Raw genomic sequence first — 22,579 nt, 5'->3', positions numbered from 1 at the left:
AAATGTACAATATTTTAAGATGTTATTAATAAGGAAAGATGGAAGATGGGGAAGGGTGGGGTATATGGGAATCCCTTATATTTTCAGTTTAACTTTTCTGTAATCTAACACCTCTTTAAAATAAAGTTTATTATATGGGGAAAAAAGTGAATTGCTAGCTGCTTCTAAAATGTATTTCATACTTAATTGTAAATTATATAAATGAGTTTAAGAAAATACCTACTGGTTTCTTTATCCAACTTCACACCACAAAAAGACCATTTGGCATCTTTTTCCAGTATGAATATGCTCAGGAATTTGGTAGGATGAAGCAGAACTATCCTGAATATGTGGAAATTAATTGATCAGTAGGTCATGAGGATTAGACATGCTTCCTCTTTTTTAAAAATGCAATTTATAATTAAGTTCCCTTGTCTTATCAACTATTCCAAGTTTCTAAAAATATACTGAAAAATGAAGGAAATATTTACAAACATTGATCTTAAAATCAATTAAAGCTATCAATATAAGTCAAAGATAACTAAAATTAAAAAGCAAAGCACAAAAATCAGAAAAATACCTTTAGCAAATACGGCAATGGATAGTACTGAAAAATGGATAAAGTTTCCAAGAAGACTATTGACAAAAGAAATATATTTCGAAATACATATGGAAAAGTCTTCAGTCTCAAAATTAGCAACATGTGCCAAAGGGTAGAGAGGTTTTTAAGGTTCCTATAACATGTTGCCACACGGCTTTTTAAAAGGCACTGGAATTTATATTCTGATCTTTTATAAATGTATCATTTTACCCTACCTGCACTTCAATGAGTATTGTTTAAAATTTTGGTAGAGTTGGAAAATAGTATTTTCATTTGTATATCTTTGCTAATTATTGAGACGGAAGATTTTTCCATCCATATTTCCAAAAAGAGGTTTTTCCTCTTCTATTTTCAGAGAGGACAATATATAGGGAAGAAGCAGAACGAAGGAAAAAAAAAAATCAGAGGAGTGTGAGTACATGGGGATTCATTACACTTTTCTTGCTAGTTCTTGTACGTTTGAATTTTTCCACAGTCATTTTTGGGAAACCATTTTTCCTTTTAGTGATTGAGAAGCACCGTGCTGGACTTGATTTTAGAAAATAATGAATGAGACTGTATTACTAAGTCTTTTTCAGTTCTAAAATATTCTATAATAATGAGGATAAAGTAGCCATTGGACCACCATTTTCTATAACTGAAATATCTATTTTCAACAGTCTCGCAAGCCTAACACAAATTACTAAAAATGAGATAGGGTGGAAAAGAGAGTTACTCGGTTACAGGCATCACGGTCTGCAGCAAGACTTCTGTAAACAAACCTAGCATGATGAAACGTGTTTGGGTTTCTAAACGCCTGTTAAGTGCGGCTGATGCTTGACAATCTTGTCAAAGAAACTGCAAAGGGCCGACTTGCAAACGAGAGCTCACCCTGCCTCTCAAACGCTGAGTCCAGCCGAAAAGACCTCACCCACAGGGCCCTCCAGACAGTGCGGGAGTGTTTCGCTTCTCTGGATATGAAGCTGGGCAGGGATCCTACCCTGCATTCGCTCGCGGAGAGACCGCGGGACGTGCGGACACGCGGCCGGACGGAGGCCGGGGGGAGTCACACGCCGCAGTCTCGTCAGAGCGCAGCAGAAAACGCAAGGCGAGCGGAGAGTCGAGGGTGACAGGGTGTGGGGGATCCCTCAGGTTACTCACCCCGACGCCGGCCGTCCAGCATCGCTGTCTTCCAAGACTCGGACTGTGGCATCTTCTCTTCCGCCACAGCCCGGGTCCGAGCAGGTGGAGCTGCTCGGAGAAAAAGCGGGCCGGGAGGCGGGGCACCCTAGAGACACGCAGGCAGGGGACGCAGGCCGCGGGGCCCCTGTCGCAGACCCCCTCGGCAGCTCCTTGCCCAGCGCCGCGCCTCCGCCGCGGGCCACGTGACGAGTGGGCCCCGCCCCCGCGCGTCGCGGGTGCGCGTCAGCGCCTGGTGCTCGCGCAGCCGCTGCCCCGAAGGTGCTGGGGCCTCGGCGCCCGGCGGCACGGCGCGGCTTGTCAGCCCTAATCCTCCAGCACGCCCGCGCGAAGCCGGTGAATGGCCCTGGGCACTGCTACGTTCGTGGGGGCACCCTCGGGAATTTCCTCTTCGAAGAAAAACCCCAGTGCTTCACGGTGAAAGTCTGATAGGAGTCCATATGTGCAGGGAGGACGGTCTACACCCCTTGTAAATGAAAAATGAGAGAGAAAAGAGCGGCAGATGAACCAAAACAGTGACCTTGAGCCGAATGGAGTTAATGGCACGTTGTCCAGCCTATCTTCTCCTGGATTGACACCAGGACTTGCCAAATACCCGAGAACTGTCAGGATGTTGCGCCACTCTTTTATTTCCGCTTCAGGACTAAGGAGTTATGTCCCCGGTTTTTGGATGTGTAGGCAGCTGATTGCCCTCAGCCGAGTCCCTCTGTGGAAATTGCCCTCATCAAAGAAAGCTCCACTTGGTGCCAGAAGCGGATATTTTTAACCCCTTCTATCCTAGTCAGGGCAGCAGTTAATCTTGACTGAAATTGTCAGGTATCTCAGGTATTGATTTCTCTTTCCTGCCTGCAAAGCCAGAGCCAGCAACACCACGTGCTTACTGAGTGTCTGATCTACTTACATGTGATCCCAAATAACATCGCGTTGATCCAAGGGACCTACTTTACAGCAAAAGAGGAGTAGCAGTGGGAATATTCGCATAGGATCCATTGGCCTTAAAACATACCTTACCACTCAGAAGCTGCTGGTCTGATGGAGTGAAGAAAAAAGCCTTTTGAAGGCATAGGTAGGGGGCTAGCTTGGAGATGATATTCTACGAGGTCGGGGCACCATCCTCCAGGATGCAATGTATACCCCAAATCAACAACCATTATATGATGCTCTGTCCCCAGTAGGTAAAACTCATGGGTCTGGGAGCCAGGGTGAGGGTGGGATAAATAAGAGCTGTCCCTGCTTACCATCACTCCCAGTAGCCTACTTGGGAATTTTGGAGTTCCTGTCCCCTCATCTTTGGGCTCTGCAAGGTTAGACATCCAGCTTCTCAAAAGGGGAATATTTCCACCATGAAAATCCCATTAAACTTTGAGCTACAGGTGCTGACTTGTCACTTCTAACTCCTCTTGCCCAGTGACCAGGAAAGGAATCACCAGAGATAACTAACCCTGATTATTAGGAATAGGGCTGATATTACACACACAGTGGCAGGGAAGAATATATCAGGAACCAAGGTCAGCCTATGAGGAACTTAAGTACCTTATGGAATTTTTGTTTTGTTTTTTAAATTTTCTTTATTTTTTATTTTTTACTGAGTTTTAATGAGAGAGTTATGGAAAATGAAAGGAATAAATAGGAAAGCAGTCAGCCTAAAAATTCATTCTGGATTTTCTTGTTAGTCTATGTTGATTATGACGGTCATGATGTGGCAATAATGAAGTGGTGGATATTTAGGGAGGCTATTTAACTCAGCATCTATAAGATGAATGATGGAATCCATATACCCTCTGATGAATATTGTTTTTCTCCTTTGGTCTGTGAAGGGTATGGTGACCAGAGCCTAGACCCTCCAGGGATGAAAAATCTAGATCATGTAGTCAGACTAAATAATAGATAAATTGAAATGCTAAGTAAGGTTGCAGGCAATCTAGAATGAGTAGAAAAGTCTATTCTAAGTATCATTTGACCTCAAGTCCAGCTACAACAGCAAGGGCTGTCATTCATTCTATAGATTATAAATTCTCCCAGAAAAGGAGACCAAGAAGAATTCTGAAGGAGCTGTTCTGAGACTTTATTGAACAATGCATGTGGATCGACATGCCACGACTGGTTGCCAGTAGTGGAGTCTGTTGCTTCTCCCCTCAGAATGGAGGCACTCGTTGCTGGGAGTGTTAGAGGCTGATGGCTCTGAGTGGTTCATGAACTTGCCCTCAGCCAAAGAGTACTGCATCTCTTTTGGGGAGCAGTTTACATCCAATGACCAGTCAATCAGCACTTTTGCTGTGAAAGGCTAATCCAGCTCTAGAGCTCCCCAGGGGATCAGCTGAGGCCTTTGTTATCACTGCATCAAAATTCATCTCCTTGCTCTGCCCTATCTTTCTCCCTTAACTCCTTCATAAGTGTTACTCCTGAAGGCACTTAGCAGTTAACCTTCTGCAGGTAAAATTTTACCTCCACATGTTTCCCAAAACACCTAACCTAAGTTACAGAGGAAAAGGAAGAATAATCATCAGAGGGTGCATAGTACTCATCCTCATTGTCCCGTCACTCATTTAATAGGTGCTGAGCTAAATATCTTCCAACAAAACAGCTTCCTGGAGGCAAGTAGGGAAAACTAACCATTAGAGCTAAACCCTGGTTTAATTGCAGCCTTATAAAATCAGCTATCACATCTCCCCCTCCCGGACTTTTTTAGTGGGAAAGTTAGAATGCTTTGGATTCCGCAAAGGTCTAGGAGGAGGCCCTGGGGGCAGAGATAGCGGGACAGAAAGAATATGGCTAAAGGGTTGAACTAGTATCTAAAAGAGCTGACCCTTAAAATTTTTTTTCAGCTGAAGAGACAGGAATATGATAGGATTTAATCTCTTATAATGGTCTGATAAATCTGGTTAATCTGGTTCTAAGACATCAACCAAGAAATAACCAGTCAAGCAACAAAGGCATTTATTTAGGGTCTTACAATTACAGGGAGCACATATTCAGGTAGCAACCCAAATTATGTCCTTTCTGGGCATTTCCAGGCAAAGGTTTTTAAAGGAAAAGAAGTTTAGAAGAGTTGTTTGTGGCTGGTGGCTGTTTGGTGTACTTTAATTGACCTTTAGGTTAGATAACTGAGTTCTTTATCTTGTGGTTTGTTTATGGTGTCCATTTGTCGGGGTTTTGAGAAACACTGTTGCTTGAGGCTTTTCATTCTTTGGCAGTTTGTGATAACTGGGAGAGACCTGCCAAAGAATAACCTCCAGAATGACCTCCTGACTCCATTTGAAATCTCTTAGCCATAGACACTCTATTTTGTTTTGTTTCTTTTAACATTTCCAACTTTTGATCAAGATCTTTCTTCCAAAGCATCACTGATCAACATTTGGTATTAATTCCTTGGTGTCAGGGTGTCTCGTGCCTGGAAGAGACACCCCATGTAGTATCTAAAAGATAGTTTATTTGCAGAGTTTGACTTAGAGAGGGGCCACATCTGAGCAACAAGGTTTTCAGGGGGTGACTCTTAGGCATTAATTATAATTAGGCTTAGTTGCATCATTATAGAAATAAGTTTCATAAATGCAAACTTTAAGATCAAGGGTCTGGCTCATTGACATAACTAGGGAGATAACTGTGGCTGTTATTCTAGAAATGAGATGAATAACAGACATTGCAGTGACTATAAAATAGAAAGGATTAGCTAAGTTTGACATATGTTACAAATATAGTCTCCCCAAAATCTGAGATTTAGTCAATTAAATAAGTGCCAATGGGTGCAGCAAGTAGCTTTTGCCCTTCTGTGAAGTCTAAGTTAGCTTGGACTCAGCAATTTGATAGACTGCCTAGGTTAGCAGTCTTTTGTATGACTAAAAGGATAGTGAATGGCAAGGGACTAGGAAGAGAGGGTAAGGGTGAGAATGAGGAGTTTAAAAGTTGTAGAATTCTTTGTGGGAGAGACAGAGATGGACTGGGATACAAAGAAGGTGTGAGGGAAATGCAAACATGAGAGCTAATAGGATAATATTGAGGATTATAGTGGCATTATTGAGTTCATTTCAATCTGATGAAAATCAGGTCTGATTCTGGTTCTTGGGATAGCCATTCTCATCAGATGTTGTCTACTTCTGGGTAACTTAATTTAGCCTAACTTCTACAATGACTTGAACCAAACAACTCTATTGGAAACGTAAGAACAAAAAAGGAAAAAATGCCGGCTGGTTTTTAGTAAGTCTGCAATTAAATAATATTTTGGCCTGATGGTAAATGGTATATGCTCCCAGAAAAGTTTTGGAAATTATTCATAATATTTCTCACTGGAATACTAATAAAAAGGTAAACTGAGGAAAGTGTTATTTCTGGAAAATTTCACCTAAAATAACCATGAAAATATACAATTGTTTAATTTGTCCTACACATAATCCAGAGAACTTTTCCATAGTTCTCAAGAACATTTTCCCTTACCTACTGGACCTTTTGAAATTTGGAAATAGAATTTTATTGATACCCCATCCCAAGGCTATAAACATGCTTTCATAATGATTTGTATCTACTCCCACTGGTCTGAAGCCTTTCCCTGTAGACAAGCTACGGTGGCAACAAAGGTATTAGAAAAAGTAATTCCAAATTGGGGAATTTCCTCAGAACTTCACAGTGACCGAGGAACCCACATTACAGGGCAAGTTATGGAAATGATATGCAAAATATGGCCTGTTTTGTAAATATTTTCATTGTGCCTATCATCCCCATTCCTCAAACTTGGTGGAAAGATAAAATGGTGTAATTCAAACTGCTAAATTCATGGACTCCCTCAATCTACCATGACCAAAAAGACTAAAGTCTTTTTTTTTTTTTTTTTAAGATTTATTTATTTATTTAATTTCCCCCCCTCGGGAAGTGTGGGCGGGGCCATTCCTGGGCAGGCTGCTTCTTTCTTTTCACGCTGGGCGGCTTTCCTCACGGGCACACTCCTTGCGCGTGGGGCTCCCCCACGCGGGGGACACCCTTGCGTGGCAGGGCACTCCTTGCGCGCATGAGCACTGCTCATGGCCAGCTCCACACGGGTCAAGGAGGCCCGGGTTTGAACCGCGGACCTCCCATATGGTAGACGGAGGCCCTAACCACTGGGCCAAAGTCCGTTTCCCTAAAGTCTTAATAAATTTAAGATCTACTCCTTCTGGAAAACAAATTATCTCCATTTGAAATTGTAACAGGGAGAACTATGAAAATAAATTCTAGAATATATGAGCCTTTCCTCATAAAAGGAAATATACTAACCTATTGTCAGGAACTAATCAAAACCATTTTTAAAAAATGAAACCTTGGTAATGTAACCAGGGGTTAAGAATTAAATAATTATGTTTACTAAATCACTATACAGATGCCTTTATATTATAAAATAACAAAAGGTTAATACCTGAAATTACTGATGCTGGCTTGAGTGGTCCCAACCCCTGTTTGGGGTTACTCTAGACTTAACCTCACCCTTGTGTATGCTTACTATTGGGATGATGATTCTAGATTGAACTCACCTTTGTGTATACCTACTATTGGGCTAGCAATCACTCCACCCACCTCTATTTACTATCCACATGAAAGACCTTGTAACTGACCTTTGTTTTGTATATCACTATCCCAAATCCTTGTGACTGACCCTGGTTTGCTTCCCACCCTCCTTATGTCCTGTCCAGCTCCATCCCAGTTATTCATTAGCAGCCTGATGTTATAAAATATTAGAATTTCTGCAGACCTGGGAGGCAGTTTTGGGCCAGAAGGCCACTGTGCTCCATTACTTGTGCAACCAATAGAACTCTTTCTTTCTTTGAAAGCCCGGTGTCTCAGGAATTGACTTTAAAGACACATCAGGTGAAAAAAGTCCTCTTTTGCTCAATATCAGTAGAGCAATCATTTTACAGTGTGCTCCCAGGAAATGAAGAAAACTGCAGAGCTCAAACTTCAACTTGAAATTTTGTGTATTGGAAGTGTTACCTCCATAAAGATGGACTCCAACCTAGCTGTAAGGACCCTATCAAGTACTTTTAATTAACCTATATGCAGCTAAATTAGAAAGTATTAACTCTTAAATGTATATATTTCATTTAAAGAAAGGTCCCAACCCTGTGTGGAAATCCATTCCTACTGGGGACCTAAAGCCCAAAATTGCCAAGTTTGAGAAATACCATCTGAGGCAGATAGCTATCCCAAGACCCGGGACCAGGCCTGTATAACTCTTGCTTATGCTTATGTCACCCAGAAATAGATGGCATGTGATGAGAACAGCTAACCCAAGAACCAAGACCAGACCTGATTTTCACAACATAGAAATGTGATTAATCCCTTTGAGTGGTATGTTTGGAAGTAGTTGAGATGGAATAGTGTGTTACGCATGTTCCCACAATTAAAAAAAAAAAAGAACTAGAGAGACAGTGACAATTAAGCGCAGTACATGATACTTGATGGGATCTAAAAGGCTCAAAGGCATAGATGTGGAATGGACCCAACCAAGCCAAGGTCCACAGGAAGGAGGAATACAGTAAGGATCAGAGTGGACTTAATGATATTCTATTCATGAACTATTGTGGTTAATAATCGAGAAAATGTGGCATTGATGTGGAAAAAGTGGCCATGGTGGCTGCTGGGTGCAGGAAAGGGGAGGAAGAGAAGAGATGTGGAGGCATTCTCCGGACTTGGAGTTGTCCTGGGTGGTGCCCCAGGGACAATTGCCAGATGTTGTATGTCCTCCCATGGCCCACTGGATGGAACGTGGGAAAGTGTGGGCTATGGTGTGGAACACGGGACATGGGGTGCAGCGATGCCCGGAGATGTACTCACCAGACGCAATGGATGTGACATGATGATGGGGGAGAGTGTTATTGGGGGGGGGAGTGGTGGGGTGGGGGCGGTGGGGGCGAATGGGGACCTTATATTTTTTTAATGTAATATCTTTTTAAAAAATGAATAAATTGAGTAGAATTTGAAAATAAAATAAAATAAAATCAAAGGGATATTATTGGGGTATAAGAAAAAATTGGAACAAAACTGCAAGCTTTATATCAATAGTAAATTTCTTGAGCTTAACTGCACTTAAGGTGGTTACATAAATGAATATCCGTGTTCTTAGGAATTGTGCATGGCAGGATTTAATGTTCAATGAGCATGATGGATATAATCTATACACAAGTGTTTAAAAAATGGATTGATAAATAGATAGATAAAAGGATATGGCAAATGTGGCACAACTGGTGGATCTGGGAATCTGAGGGAGTAGGGGTATTTTGGAGTTCTCTGAATGGGGTTTGTATTATTTTTGTAATTGTCCTGTAAGTTTTTTTTTTAAAGACTTATTTATTTATTTATTTATTTATTTCTCTCCCCTTTCCCCCCACCCTGGTTGTCTGTTCTCTGTGTCTATTTGCTGTGTCTTCTTTGTCCGCTTTTGTTGTTGTCAGAGGCCCAGGAATCTGTATTTTTTGTTGCATCATCTTATTGTGTCAGTTCTCTGTGTGTGTGGCACCATTCCTGGGCAGGCCGCACTTTGTTTCATGCTGGGTGGCTATCCTTATGGGGCGCACTCCTTGCGCGTGGGGCTCCCCTACATGGGGGACACCCCTGCGTGGCACGGCACTCCTTGTGCACACAGCACTGCGCGTGGGCCATGGAGGGTCATGGAGGCCCAGGGTTTGAACCGCAGACCTCCCATGTGGTAGACGGACGCCCTAACCACTCGGCCAAGTCTGCCGCCTGTCCTGTAAGTTTGAAAGTATTTTCAAATAAAAACCAAACAAACAAAAAAATACACATACCATAAAACTGTAAGCCATTTTGCAAATAAATTCAACATGAAGTAAAACAAAAAAGAGAATAAAATGCAACAGCAGAAGCAAGGAAGAGGAGCTGCTTCCAAGCAACAAAAAGGCCTACAAGAACAACTTGGGAGGCTGGCCTGAAGAGCTGAACTGTGAAACCCAAGCAAGTGGAGTGAGCATCAGAAATTCAGGAATCATTAAGCTAGGTGTTGGTGCCAGAATTTGAACTGGTAACAAGAAAGGAGCTTTTACACCTCAGCCAAAGTCTGTATGAACTAACCAAGGCTCTCTGCAAACATCTTACTAAGAAAGGTGACCCATGTCAGAATTGCCTATTTGGAAGAGAAATTGAGTTGGCAAAGGCTGTAAGAGCAGAGCCGTCCCTGTAATCTACCAGAACCAAGTATGTTTGGCAAATAATTGAAGATAATACACCTTACCTCAATTAATTGTATGATGGAATCTTAACTCCATGACAACTTAAGTTGCTAATGTTCAAGGTCTGTCTTGTCATCCCAGAAATTTAGTGGCAGGTAAGTAACAAAATATTAAGAACTATCATTAAAAGAGTTTTTTTGGTTTTTTGTTTTAAAATAAAGGCACTTTTGCAGACCACTTTTGGTTGTATTTCTTTTTGTACTTCACATAATTTCATGAGGTTCCAAATGTATATTCTCACACTTCTAGGTTGAAAGACTTGGGGTTTTTAAATCCTCTATTAATGAAAATGGTATGCTTTCCTTTCATGAGCGCATAGATGCCTCCAACTCTGGGAAGATGGTATCCAAATACCACTGAAATGACTTGCAGCCCAATCGTTTCCTTAATGCAACACGCTCGCTAATGTTTCCATAGTTACTGAACTTCAGACCAGGTTTTCTTAGAAAAAACTGCTCCTAAATAGAAATAAAGAGTCATTTCATTTAGAAAAAATCCCTGAGATGTTCAACACATGATATCTAACAGCAGTATGTATGTTAATCATCTGAACTAAAAAAATACCTTCTGATTTCCTCTGTATAGGGAACAGAGCAGACACCCACTGTGGCAATTTGAGATTATGAATCCCCAAAAGAGAAAGATTTTGTTTTTAAACTAATCTATTCTTCTGGGTGTCATACCCTTTAATTATATTGGACTCAGTTGAGGGGCCCTTGAGGAGCAACTGACGTTGGTGAGAAAGCAACATTGAGCTGGACTCTTTAGGGACTTGTAACTGTAAGCTTTCACCCCAAATAAATACCCTTTAAAGAGATTTCTGGTACTTCATATCAGCACCCCTTTGGCAGACTAACACATCCACCATCACTTTCAATCACACAGCTTAGAACATATGCTGTGATGGTGCTATGGCAAAGGTAGGAAAAAGGAATCCAGGAAAAACTGGGTCCTGCTGCTTGGGAACCAAAGAACACAGCCATGAATTGTAGTAACATGTTTCTCCTACTCTGTCAACAAATACTCAAGGACAAAAACCCTCCCTCCTTGGTCCTGCTCTACCTTACAGACGAGGGAGGTGCTGTGCTGGTTAAGGGTGAATGTGGACTCTGCAGTATGGTGGCCAGAATTCAAAATCCGGTTCTGACCTGTATTAACTGTGTGACCGTGGGTGAGTTACTTGACCCCTACTCTCATGAGATTGTCGTGAGAATTGAACCCTTTAATATGGGCAAAGCCCTTGGAGAATAAGAGCTGGTGCAGAGTAAGTGTTATGTTAGTGGCAGCCATTATTATTATCACACTTAGGTTTTTTTCTTTATTACAGAAGTAATGGGTTTACAGAACAATCATGCATAAAATACAGAATTCCATATGCCACCCTATTATTAACATCTTGCACTGGTGTGGAACATTGTTACAATTGATGAAAGCACATTTTTATAATTGTGCTACCATCACCACTATCCATTACCAAAATATTTCCATCATTCAAACTAGGAACTCTGTGGAGAAGCAGATTTGGCTCAACTGATAGAACATCCGCCTACCACATGGGAGGTCCAGGGTTCAAACCTAGGGCCTCCTGACCCATGTGGTGAGCTGGCCCATGCACAGTGCTGATGCACACAAGGAGTGCCATGCCATGCGGGGGTATCCCCTGCGTAGGGGAGCCCCATGCACAAGGAGTGAGCCCCAAAAGGAGAGCTGCCCCATGTGAAAAAAAGTATCTATTTTTCTGAAATAAGTCCTGTTGGGTTCACTGTCCTTGCTTGTGTGTTCATAGCTTTTGATGGACTACTTTTGAATTAAAATGGACCTGCAATGACATGTTCTGTATATGTGCACCCTTTAGGTTCTCTATTTATGCACAAATTGAGAGGCAGAGCTTTGACATAGAAATATTTGACTTTGGGTAAAAAAGAGAGTGGAGGAAGAGAATCTAAAGAGTTGTGCCTGAGGACAACAGCAGGCAGAAGGCTGTTTGCTTCAGAGGGGCAATCCCAAGAGGAAAAAAAATCTAGGCACCCCATCACCAAAGAAAAGACTTTGTCTAGTATTGGTTGATTTACTTCTGAGATTTACTTCTTGAGTCTCCCTGAAAATTAAAACAAAAAGGGAGATGCAAGTTTAGCAGTTTAGAATTAACTCAGAATTAGGTCTGGAGATGGGTGGATGTGGGGTTAAAAGGAATGCTATTAAAGAAAACAGAGAAAATTAGATCTAAAAAAGGAGAAGATGATTTCTTTCAGAGAATGACTGTTCCATACACTTACATAGATTTCCAAATCAAAGATGTATTCCTCACCTTATATTCATCCAGCCAAACGTGTACCAATCTTAGGTTGTTATATGAAATGGCTTTATTAACTCCAGCATCATATTGTAAATGTTGCTTATTGATATGTCCTACGCGAGAGCAGGGGATTATAAAGAGTTGACCTCCACACATCCAGATCTAGATGTAAGAAAAACAAAAAATGTATTTTCGCTAGTAATATATAAATGCTGGATTTTTTAACGAACATAACAATAGCTAATAGTTAATAGGTTAATTTCCTTTAATCTTTACAAAAACCTTTTAATGTAAGGACTGTGATTATCCTTGTTTTCTGGGTGAAGAAACTAATACACAGATTAGTTTAAAAACTTGCCAATGTCTCATAGCTGTTGAGTGGCAGAACTCAAGGTTCAGATTCAGGAATTCTGGTCTAGAGCCAATGCTCTGAATGCTAACTGATTCTGCCTCTCTGATAAATAATCAATTCTAATGCTGGTATTTATGAAGTTTGGTAAGGTATTTTGTCTTAAAATATCCTTAAACTATGTTTTTTGAAGTAATTAAATGTCGCTAGATGTAAGGAAGAAACAAGAGAAATGTTGATCATGGCTGAATTCAATTATTCACTCATCTTTTTTGGTATTGAGGACACCCTAAAAGACTTTTAATAACTTTTTTATTGCACAAAATTAAAATATGGTCATTGACAAATTGGTAAATATGGGAAAGCAAACAGAATAAAATAAAATTCCCTTCTAATCTCAGCATTCTGAGTTCGTACACATATACACACAACAATAAAGTAACTTGGATTTTTCATTTGCTATCGTGAAATTTAGATGTCTTATTTTGTTTGGAGATTTTTTTTCCCATTTTTAGTATTATGAACACCACCAAAAAAAAATATGTTTGAAGTATATATCTCATGTACATAATTTCTTCATCTTACATTATATTTGCCATGACTTTTTTGTTTATTCTAATTTGTTTCTCCTGTGGTCTACAGACCAACAGTAGCAGCATTACTTGGGAACTTGTAAGTAATGCAAATTCTAATGCAACTCCAGACCTACTGAATCAGAAACTCCGGATTTGAGGCCCTGCAATCTGCATTTCAACAAGCTCCTAAGTAAGTCTCATGCATGATAAGGATTGAGAACCACAGTTTCAACTGATCAAGACCATTTCTCTCCATTTTGTTTTGTGGGTTTTGTTTTGTTGTGTTTTTTTTTGTAATAATAAACTTTATTTTTAGAGAAATTTTAGGTTTACAGAAAAATTCCCTTATAACCCGCCCCCACACACACAGTTTACCCTAATATTACCATCTTACATGCTACATTTGTTACAATTGATGAACCAATATTGAAACATTGCTACTAACCAAAGTCTATAGTTTACTTTATGGTTTATACTTTGTGTTGTACAGTTTTATAGGCGTTGACAAATGTATAATGTCACGTGTCTGTCATTGCAGTATCACAGAGAACAATTTCACTGCCCTAAAAATGCCCTTCTGAACCCCTGGGAACCATTCTCTTTATATCAATGTCGACAAGTTGTATTAACACAAGATAATAAGTACAATAGCAATAAATTTATTGTTACAAAGGTTACACTTCCCCCTTATGTTTGTTCACTTCTCAGTCTTGAGGGATATAGGATGATGTCCATTCTGACTGCTTCAGAATGAGAGGGGACTTAGATTCTAAGAAAATCCTCTTAATAATTTAGGAAATAGTAAAAGAAAATTAGGAACTTGACTGAAAACAATACTCATAAGTTTTATGGTGAAAATATTGTTTCTGTTTCCTGGTGAGTCAGAAGGAATTATGTTGAAGAGGTACACACACACAAAAATTGATTTTTAGGGAAGTGGACTTGGCCCAATGGATAGGGCGTCCGCCTACCACATGGGAGGTCCAGGGTTCAAACCCCGGGCCTCCTTGACCTGTGTGGAGCTGGTCCATGCGCAGTGCTGATGCGCACAAGGAGTGCCGTGCCACGCAGGGGTGTCCCCCGTGTAGGGGAGCCCCACACACAAGGAATGCACCCCGTAAGGAGAGCCGCCCAGCGCGAAAGAAAGTGCAGCTTGCCCAAGAATGGCACCGCACACACGGAGAGCTGACACAACAAGATGACACTACAAAAAGAAACATAGATTCACAGTACCGCTGATAAGGATAGAAGCGGTCACAGAAGAACACACAGCAAATGGATACAGAGAGCAGACAACTGGGGGGGAGGGAAGAAAGAGAAATTAAAAAAAAAAAGATTTTTAAAAGTGTTATTCTTTACGTTCCCAGTAAAAAGAGATAAATGGTATTTCAAAAAAGAACCATCTGGATCCATGCCCAAGAGTCACAGAATCTACCTTCTGGCACACAATGATAGGATCTAATGGGATTTTTATGCTTGATAACCTCATGACAACCACTCAGCACATGAAAATATGTCATGAAAATTTTAGTGTTGGGGTTTATTGTGAGAGAGTTGTTTGGTGATGGTGGTGTTTATTATTATAGCAGTCAACTTATTCTGGGCGCATGTTTCTACCTGGTGGCCAGCATTTCAAACTATCTCATCTAAGAGTGTTTCCTTTCCACATACCCTCCCTTCTGACTTGATAGATTATATATTGGGAAGCAGATGCAGCTTAAGCAGTTGGATGCCTGCCTACCACATGGGAGATCCTATGTTTGGTTCCGTGTGCCTCTTAAAGAAGACGAGCAAGACAGTAAGCTGATGTGATAGGCTGGAGTGGCAAGCTGATGCAACAAGATGGTGCAGTACAGAGACATAAGAAGGAAAACACAATGAGAGAAACAACAAGCAGGGAGTGGAGGTGGTTCAAGCGATTAGGTGCCTCCCTCCCACATGGAAGGTCCCGGGTTTGGTTCACCATGCCTCCTAAAAAGAAGACAAGCACACAACAAACAGACACAGAGAGTAGACAGTGAGCACAAACAACGATGGGGAAGTAGGGGGGAAAATAAATTAATTAAATAAATATTTTTTAAAAAGTAAAAAAATAGATTATATGTTGTTCACAAGCATAAATTCCCCTTTCTAGAGTTTCACACTCAGAGTTCAGTTAGTTTTACCTCATGTAATCTATTTCCTAAATGAATTTTTTTCAATTCCCTCCTGTCATTCTTTCAATTATTATCTAAGGGAATGGGAATAGGGGATAGGAGGTGGGGGTGGATGACCTTAATAATCGCTGATAAGCATAAAATATGGTGTTAGAAATTAATTGTAGGAATAAAATGGAAAAGCAGAACTTTTCAAATATGAGATCTAATAGCTGGTACAATCAACTTCCAGACTTTTTTAGAAATACCAGAAACCCGCCTCCCCCAGAATGACTAGAAAAAGGTTCTCTAAAATGTATGGCACAGTAGAAAAAAGCCTTAGTATTTTTGATGATATGACAAAAAGGGGATTGGAGGAAAATATACATATATTTATATGTAAATATAAGGAAACTAAGGCTCAGAGAAAATATAAACTTAGTCATAGACTAAGGTGTGTTTTTCTACACCAGGCAGTCTCTGTTATAAGAGACGAACGAGGCAGTAATAAGTGAGAAAAAAATGTTAAGGATAATAATGGTGAACTCACAGCCAATTTTAAAGCATGTTTTAAAGTGATTATTATGAAAATCTACTGGAATCTGGTCTAAAACAAAAAATTATCTTTAATAAATATATGATAAGCATTTGAGGTGTGCCTGTGCACGTTCTCTTTCCAAGTGTATCTACTTCATACTTCACATCTTTTTATTGAGATATAATTCACATACCATAAAATTCACCATTTTAAAGTGTACAGTTCAGTGGTTTTCAGTATATTCCCCAGGGTTGTACAACAATCACCACTATTTTATTCCAGAATATTTTCCTCAGCCTAAAAAGAAACCCCATAGCAATTAGCACTCACTCCCCATTCCTTCTTAATTTCTTCTTACCCTAACCTTTAGCAACCACTAATCTACTTTCTGTATTTGATATGAATGGAATCATATAATATGCGGTCTTTTGTGGCTGCTTTCTTTCACGTAGCATAATGTTTTCAAGGTTCACTCATGTTATAGCATGTATCTCAAGAACCTAAAGTCAGAAGGCAACTCAGATATCTTCTGAGCAGAATCCTTTTCAGTTTACAGATAGACAAACTGAAACCTAAGATAGTCCATGTATTTAGTGGCATCCAGTTCCTCAAACTCCTAATCCTGTGTTATTTCCACCAAACAAAAACTACCAAGACAATCAGTCTATGAAAAAGATTACATAAAAGGATTCCAAATATTGTATTAATGTAATATATCATACATTAGAAATTAAAAAACGAATGGTAAGAAAATCTAACACTTTACAGTTTTCAATTTTTGCAAGGAGCACTGTAACTTGTTACTGCATGATACCAGAATGGGACTGGGTGCTGATATGTATGAAAATCTGTATACTTATCACAGCATATTACATGATTTAAAGTTAGATTTCACTCTCTATGTACAAAGGTAACTATTTAAAAGACAAAGGCTGAATTACCCTTAATGAAAGTTCTACATTTTCTCCTCCCCAAAGATTCATGCCTTGGTCGTACTTTCCAATTTCATTAAAATAATGTCGATTTATAGCAAAAATTCCTCCAGCCATTGCAGGTGACCTAGAAGGGGGACATAAACATTAAACTGATTCCACAGAGATGGTCTGTATATTTTTCCTCCAAATTATATGGAATATTAGAGATAACTTAGTTAAAAACAAGAAAATAACCGTAATACAGAAATTATACATTTAAGTATGTACAATTATTAAATTAAGGCCTTAATTCCTAAGAGTTGGCTTTAAATTTTAGTTAAATGTCAAATTATATAAGCAATATATTCTCAATGTTGTCTTAATGAGAAGGAAAACTGATATTTAGAATATGAGTTTCCCATTGGGATAATGATTGAATTGAAGATTGGAGATTGGACTACTCCATTTGTAAGGGCATTGGATGAACTGTAATCTTAACTTCTGTGAAAACCATAATGTCACAACACATCTTTCATTTTTTTTTTTTCTGGAGGTATGGGGATTGAACCCAGGACCTTGTACATAGGATGCAGGGGCTCAACCACTGAGCTTCATTTGCTCCCTAATGAGAGTTGTTTTTTTCATTGGTATGTTTGTTTTTAGGAAGTACCAGGGATCGAACCCAGGACCTTGTACATAGGAAGCAGGTGCTTAACCACTTAAAGTCCATCTGCTCCCCTAATTTTTAAGATTTATTTTATTTATTTCTCTCCACCACCTCATTGTTTGCACTTGATGTGTCTGTTCATTTTCCTTGGTTCTTTAGGAGGCATTGGGAACTCATGCGGGAGGGAGGTCCCTAATCACTTAAGCCAACTCCATTCCCTACTTTGTTGTGTCTCTCATTATGTTTTTCTTCTGGTGTCTCTGTTGCATCAGCTTGTTGCACCTGCCTGTTTCATCACCTTGCTGTCTTGTTTGTCTTCTAGCCTCCATCCCCTGCTTTATTGTATTTCTCACTATGCTTTACTTCTTGTGTCTCTTGTTGTGTCATCTTGTGGAACCAGCTTGCCATGCCTCCCCATAGTGCCAGCTTGCTGTCTTCTTTAGGAGGCACAGGAACCAAACCAGGGACCTCCCATGTGGTAGGCAGGAGTTCAATCTCTTGAGCCACATCTACTTCCCGCTAATTTTTTTTTTAGTCCACAAATAGCAGGACTTAATAATGTCAAACTGTTTAAGCAGTTTGAAATAATTACATGTTCATTCATTCATTCATTTATAAAAGTAGCTATTGAATACCTATAATGTGTAATGTGTTAGGGACAAATCAGTGACTCAACATGTAAAGATCCCAGCTTGTGTGGGGTAGAGGAAGAACAAGGGAGATGAGCTAGAGGTTATTACAGTGGTCCAAGAGAAAGATAATGGAATCTTAGGTAAGAGTAGTAGTAATGAAATTGGTGAGCTTCAGTTGAATTCTTAATATATTTTAAAGATGGAATGAACAGATTGCTAATGGGAGAGATGTGGGGTGTAGAAGAAGAGAAGAGTCAAGGCTGACTCCAAAGTTTTTGGCCTGAGTGACTGGAAGATGGAGTTGCAATCCCAGAGATATGGAATGCTATCGGTGCAGCAGGGTTTTGCTAGGAAAATTCAGTTATGAACATAATGCATTTGAGATGTCTATTCAATATTCAAGTGGAAATGGAAACTAAGTTGACTATGAGTCTGTAATTCTGAGAGAAGTCTGGGCTGGAGATGTAAATTGGGAATCATCAATATCAGATGGATGAGGGAAGCAGATGTGGCTCAAGTGATTGGGCTTCCACTTACCACATGGGAGGTCCCAGGTTCAGTTTCCAGTGCCTCCTGAAGAAGGTGAGCTGGCACAGCAAGCAGGCACAGTGAGCTGACACAACAAGATGATGCAACAAAAGAGACACAAAGAGGAAAGACAATGAGAGACAGACAAACCAGGGAGCTGAGGTGGCTCAGGTGATTGAGTGCCTCTCTTTCACATGGGAAGCCCCAGGTTTGGTTCCTGGTGCCTCCTAAAGAGAAAATGAGCAGAAACAGAGCACACAGCAAATGGGCACTGAGAGCAGAAAGTGACTAACAACGAGAGAGGGAGATAAATAGATAAAATAAATCTTTAAAATATATATCAGAATGGATGAGAATCACTATGTGAGTGAGTGAAAGAAAGAACAGCGTGAGAAGACAGAGAAGGCTGAGCCCTGGGCACTTCAAATTCAGAGGATGGAAGAGGAGGTGGTAGCTACAGAGAAGTGGGGTTGAAAATAAGGTTTTGTTTTTCAAGTGCGAGAGATACATACATGTGTATTCTGATAAGAATGCTTCAGTAAAGAGGAGAAATTGAGGAAGTGATAGCGAGAGGGGGAATTACTGGAGAAATGTTCTTGGGTAGAGGTGAGGGAATGGGATCTAAAGCACACTTATGTGCTGTTATACAACCTAGGACATGATGATTATGAGCAGGAGGAGAGTATGTGGATGTAGAGGTAGTACTGGGAGGTTTTAGAAGTTCTCCTGGGATTCTTTCAATTTTCTTAATGAACCAAAAAGCCATGTAAAAAATGCTTACTCCATCATAGCCTTATATTGAATTTATATATTTACCTGCCAACTAGATTATCCATATTTTGAGGGCTGGGATCATGTTTTCTATCCTCAATACAAGGCCTGGCACATAATAGGCACTCAAAACATACTTGTTCAATTTACAAATTGTCATTTCACAAAACAGTTTTAAAAGTTATATTTTGGGGAAGTGGATGTGACTCAGGCTAGTGGGCTCCTGCCTACCATGTAGGAGGTCCCTGGTTTTGATCCCAGTGCCTCCTAAAAAAGACAGTGAGCTGGCACAACAAGAGACACAAGAAGAAAAAAACATAATGAGAGACCCAACAAAGCAGGGAGCAGAGGTTTGCAGTGCCTCCTAAAGAAGACAGTGAGCTGATGAGCTAACGTGTCAGGCAGGCACGGTGAGCTGATACAGCAAGATGACACAGCAAAGCAAGGGAGGAGAGGTGGCTCAGGCAATTAGGCACCTCCCTCCCACATCAGAGGTCCTAGGTTCAACTCTCGGTGCCTCCTAAAAAAAAAAAGATACAAGAAAGATGAACAGACACAGCAAGTGCAAACAACAAGGGGGTGGGGAGAAATAAATAAATAAATAAGTAAGTAAGTTATATCTTGGGAAGTGGATGTGGCTCAAGTGATTGAGCTCCCATCTATGACATGGGAGGTCCAGGGTTGGGTTCCTAGTGCCTCCTGGAGAAGAAGACCAAGACAGCAAACTGGCATGACTGGCAGGGGCAGCAGGCTGATGCAACAAGCTGATGCAACAATGAAACAGAAAGAGGAAAGACAATGATAAACACAATAAAACAGGGAGCTGAGGTAGCTCAAGTGATTGAGCGCCTCCTTCCCACATGGAAGGTCCCAGGTTCGGTTCCTGGTACTTCCTAAAGAGAAGACAAGCAGACATAGAGTACACAGTTAGTGTAAAACAATGGGGGAAAGAGAGGAGATAAATAAACCTTAAAAAAAAATCCTATAACTAAACTAAAAATTTTTTAAAAAGTCATATCTTTTCCCATTGAAAATAGGATAAAAATATTTGCCACTCAGAGAATTTTTCAAGTTATACCTTCTTCTCAAAAGAAAAAGCTCTCTTTCTAAAATCTTGAAATCACGGCGAAGTGAGTATATGTCTGTCTCAGCAGGAGAAATGCTGTGTATTGGTGGAAATCAAGGCAGAGTTCTGAGAAAACAGGATAAAAGTAAAGAGTCTTGGTATGTACTGGAAAAGATCCTGGGTGGAATAAGGGAGACAGCTCTTTCCTTGGTAATGTTTATCCCTGCATGCCAGGATGCTCGGGAAACCATTAGTTATTGTTAGTGTAAGCACAAGGTAACAGTTTTTCTTGCCTGTTCTAACAAGTTTTCCAAAACTCATTGCACGTAGCTTTTTTTTTTCATTATAACTACTATACGTAAAAAAAAAAAAAATAAAGAAGTATTTTCAGGTATGAAAGCTAAAGACTGCTACAATTCATATCCACAATTTATTTTTCATTGGAGGTCTTCAAAAATAACCTTATTATGGCTCTCTTGCCTTTGGCCCCCACTCTTGCCTTCACCATGTCCTGGTGCCAGTCCCGGTGCTAATCCATGTGCCTGTTCCTGCTCTCACCGTTTTTCCCCTGCCCTGATGGCCATGCGACTAAAACCTGGGCATTTGTAATCTATAATGGGAAACTGTAGTCTGTGAATCAGCCCACTTTATCACTTTTCAGCCCCTTCCTCTCTACCTGGAACCCTGATCCATTATGTTCTCCTATTTCTCTTCCCTTCCCACCTGAATAAACTACTGGCCTAACTAAAAATAAAATAAAATAAAAACAAAAATAACCTTATTCTTATTATACTTGCTGCAGAAAAATATGAAGTCTATATTACCCACAATCCCACCATATAATGTTGTATTTTGTGTATTAATATAAAATATACGATTTATACATTACATACCCGGTATGAAATCAACCAGTTGATATCATACTGACATAAAGTTACTTTATGGTCTGAATTTTCATTTAATATATTGTGAGAATGTTCCTTTTTAGCTAATTTGTCTTCAAAAACTAACTTCCAATAACTATACAATATTCCACAAGAATGAATGTATTTGATTTTTAACCATTCTAATAGAATTGGGCATTTATGTTGTTTTGATTTATGTACTAATACAAATATTATAAAATATACTCCTCTGTACTCATTTTTTATCATTTCTGATTCATTCCTCAGGTAGAAATTACAAGAAGTGGAACTATTTCATCAAAGAATAGGAATATTATTAAGATGTTAAATTTATGTTGCCAAGTTGTTGTTGTTGTTTTAATGTACTGGATACATACAAATTTTTTTTTAATCATACAATTTGTTACACAATATATTTGGTTTATAGTAATGCAATCATACCATATATGTCCTATTGTGTCTGACTTGTTTCCCTTAACATAATATCCTCCAGGTTCATCCATGTTGTCATATGTTTTAAGACTTCATTTCTTCTTACAGCTGCATAATATTCCATTGTGTGAATACAGTACAGTTTGTTTATCCCTTCTTCAGTTGATGGACACCTGGGTTGTGTCCAACATTTGGCAATTGTGAATAATGCCACTATGAACATTGGTGTGCAGATGTCTGCTCATGTCACCGCTCTCAGTTCTTCTGGGTATATACCCTGTAGTGGTATGGCAGGGTCATGTGGCAAGTCTATATTAAGCTTCTTTAGGAAATGCCAAACAGTCCTCCACAGTGGCTGTACCATTCTGCATTCCCACCAACAGTGAATAAGTCATCCTGTCTCTCCACATCCTCTCCAACACTTGTAGTTCTCTGTCTTTTTAATAGTGGCCATTCTGATAGGTGTGAAATGATATCTCATTGTAGTTTTGATTTGAATTTCCCTAATCATTAGTGATGTTGAGCACTTTTTTATGTGCTTTTTGACCATTTCTATTTCTTCTTTGGACAAATGTCTATTAAGGTCTTTTGCCCATTTTTTAATTGGGTCGTTTGTCTTTTCATTGTTGAGTTGTAACATCTCTTTATATATCTTAGATATTAAACCCTTATCTGACATGTGATTTCCAAATATTTTCTCCCATTGAGTTGGCTGCTTCTCACCCTTTTGGCAAAGTCTTGGGAGGTGCAAAAGTGTTTAATTTTGAGGAGGTCTCATTTATCTATTTTTTCTTTTGCGTGA

The 22,579-nt window shown here is 39.7% G+C and overlaps 3 protein-coding genes across 15 annotated transcripts in view; all 3 read right to left on the bottom strand.

The window, feature by feature from the left end:
• The window catches only part of GALNT11 (polypeptide N-acetylgalactosaminyltransferase 11), a 92,831-nt gene extending 90,780 nt beyond the window's left edge, over window positions 1-2,051 (bottom strand). For 3 of the 13 annotated variants that reach the window (XM_058298018.1, XM_058298020.1, XM_058298019.1), the window contains exons 1-2: window positions 1,451-1,631; window positions 224-321 (exon numbers count right to left, since the gene is read on the bottom strand). The gene's annotated coding sequence lies outside the window, so the exon portion shown is untranslated. Of the gene's footprint in view, window positions 1-219; window positions 322-1,450; window positions 1,682-1,720 lie in introns of those variants that run through there. The other 10 variants (XM_058298025.1, XM_058298017.2, XM_023584013.2 and 7 more) reach the window with 9 other exon arrangements.
• The window catches only part of LOC101425653 (T-complex protein 1 subunit alpha-like), a 32,031-nt gene extending 29,282 nt beyond the window's left edge, over window positions 1-2,749 (bottom strand). Inside the window, 2 exon segments of the mRNA XM_058296562.2 lie at window positions 1,917-2,148; window positions 2,661-2,749. Coding sequence (XP_058152545.1) covers window positions 1,917-2,148; window positions 2,661-2,749 — 321 coding nt within the window.
• Window positions 2,750-10,147: 7,398 nt separating this feature from the next.
• Window positions 10,148-22,579, bottom strand: part of GALNTL5 (polypeptide N-acetylgalactosaminyltransferase like 5) — a 74,822-nt gene continuing 62,390 nt past the window's right edge. Inside the window, 4 exon segments of the mRNA XM_058298016.2 lie at window positions 10,148-10,284; window positions 10,287-10,427; window positions 12,278-12,427; window positions 16,804-16,921. Coding sequence (XP_058153999.2) covers window positions 10,207-10,284; window positions 10,287-10,427; window positions 12,278-12,427; window positions 16,804-16,921 — 487 coding nt within the window. The 3' untranslated portion in view covers window positions 10,148-10,206.

The sequence above is a fragment of the Dasypus novemcinctus genome, chromosome 5 (assembly GCF_030445035.2).
Source record: "Dasypus novemcinctus isolate mDasNov1 chromosome 5, mDasNov1.1.hap2, whole genome shotgun sequence".
Taxonomy (NCBI): domain Eukaryota; kingdom Metazoa; phylum Chordata; class Mammalia; order Cingulata; family Dasypodidae; genus Dasypus; species Dasypus novemcinctus.
This window is presented reverse-complemented; position numbering and strand designations above follow the sequence as displayed.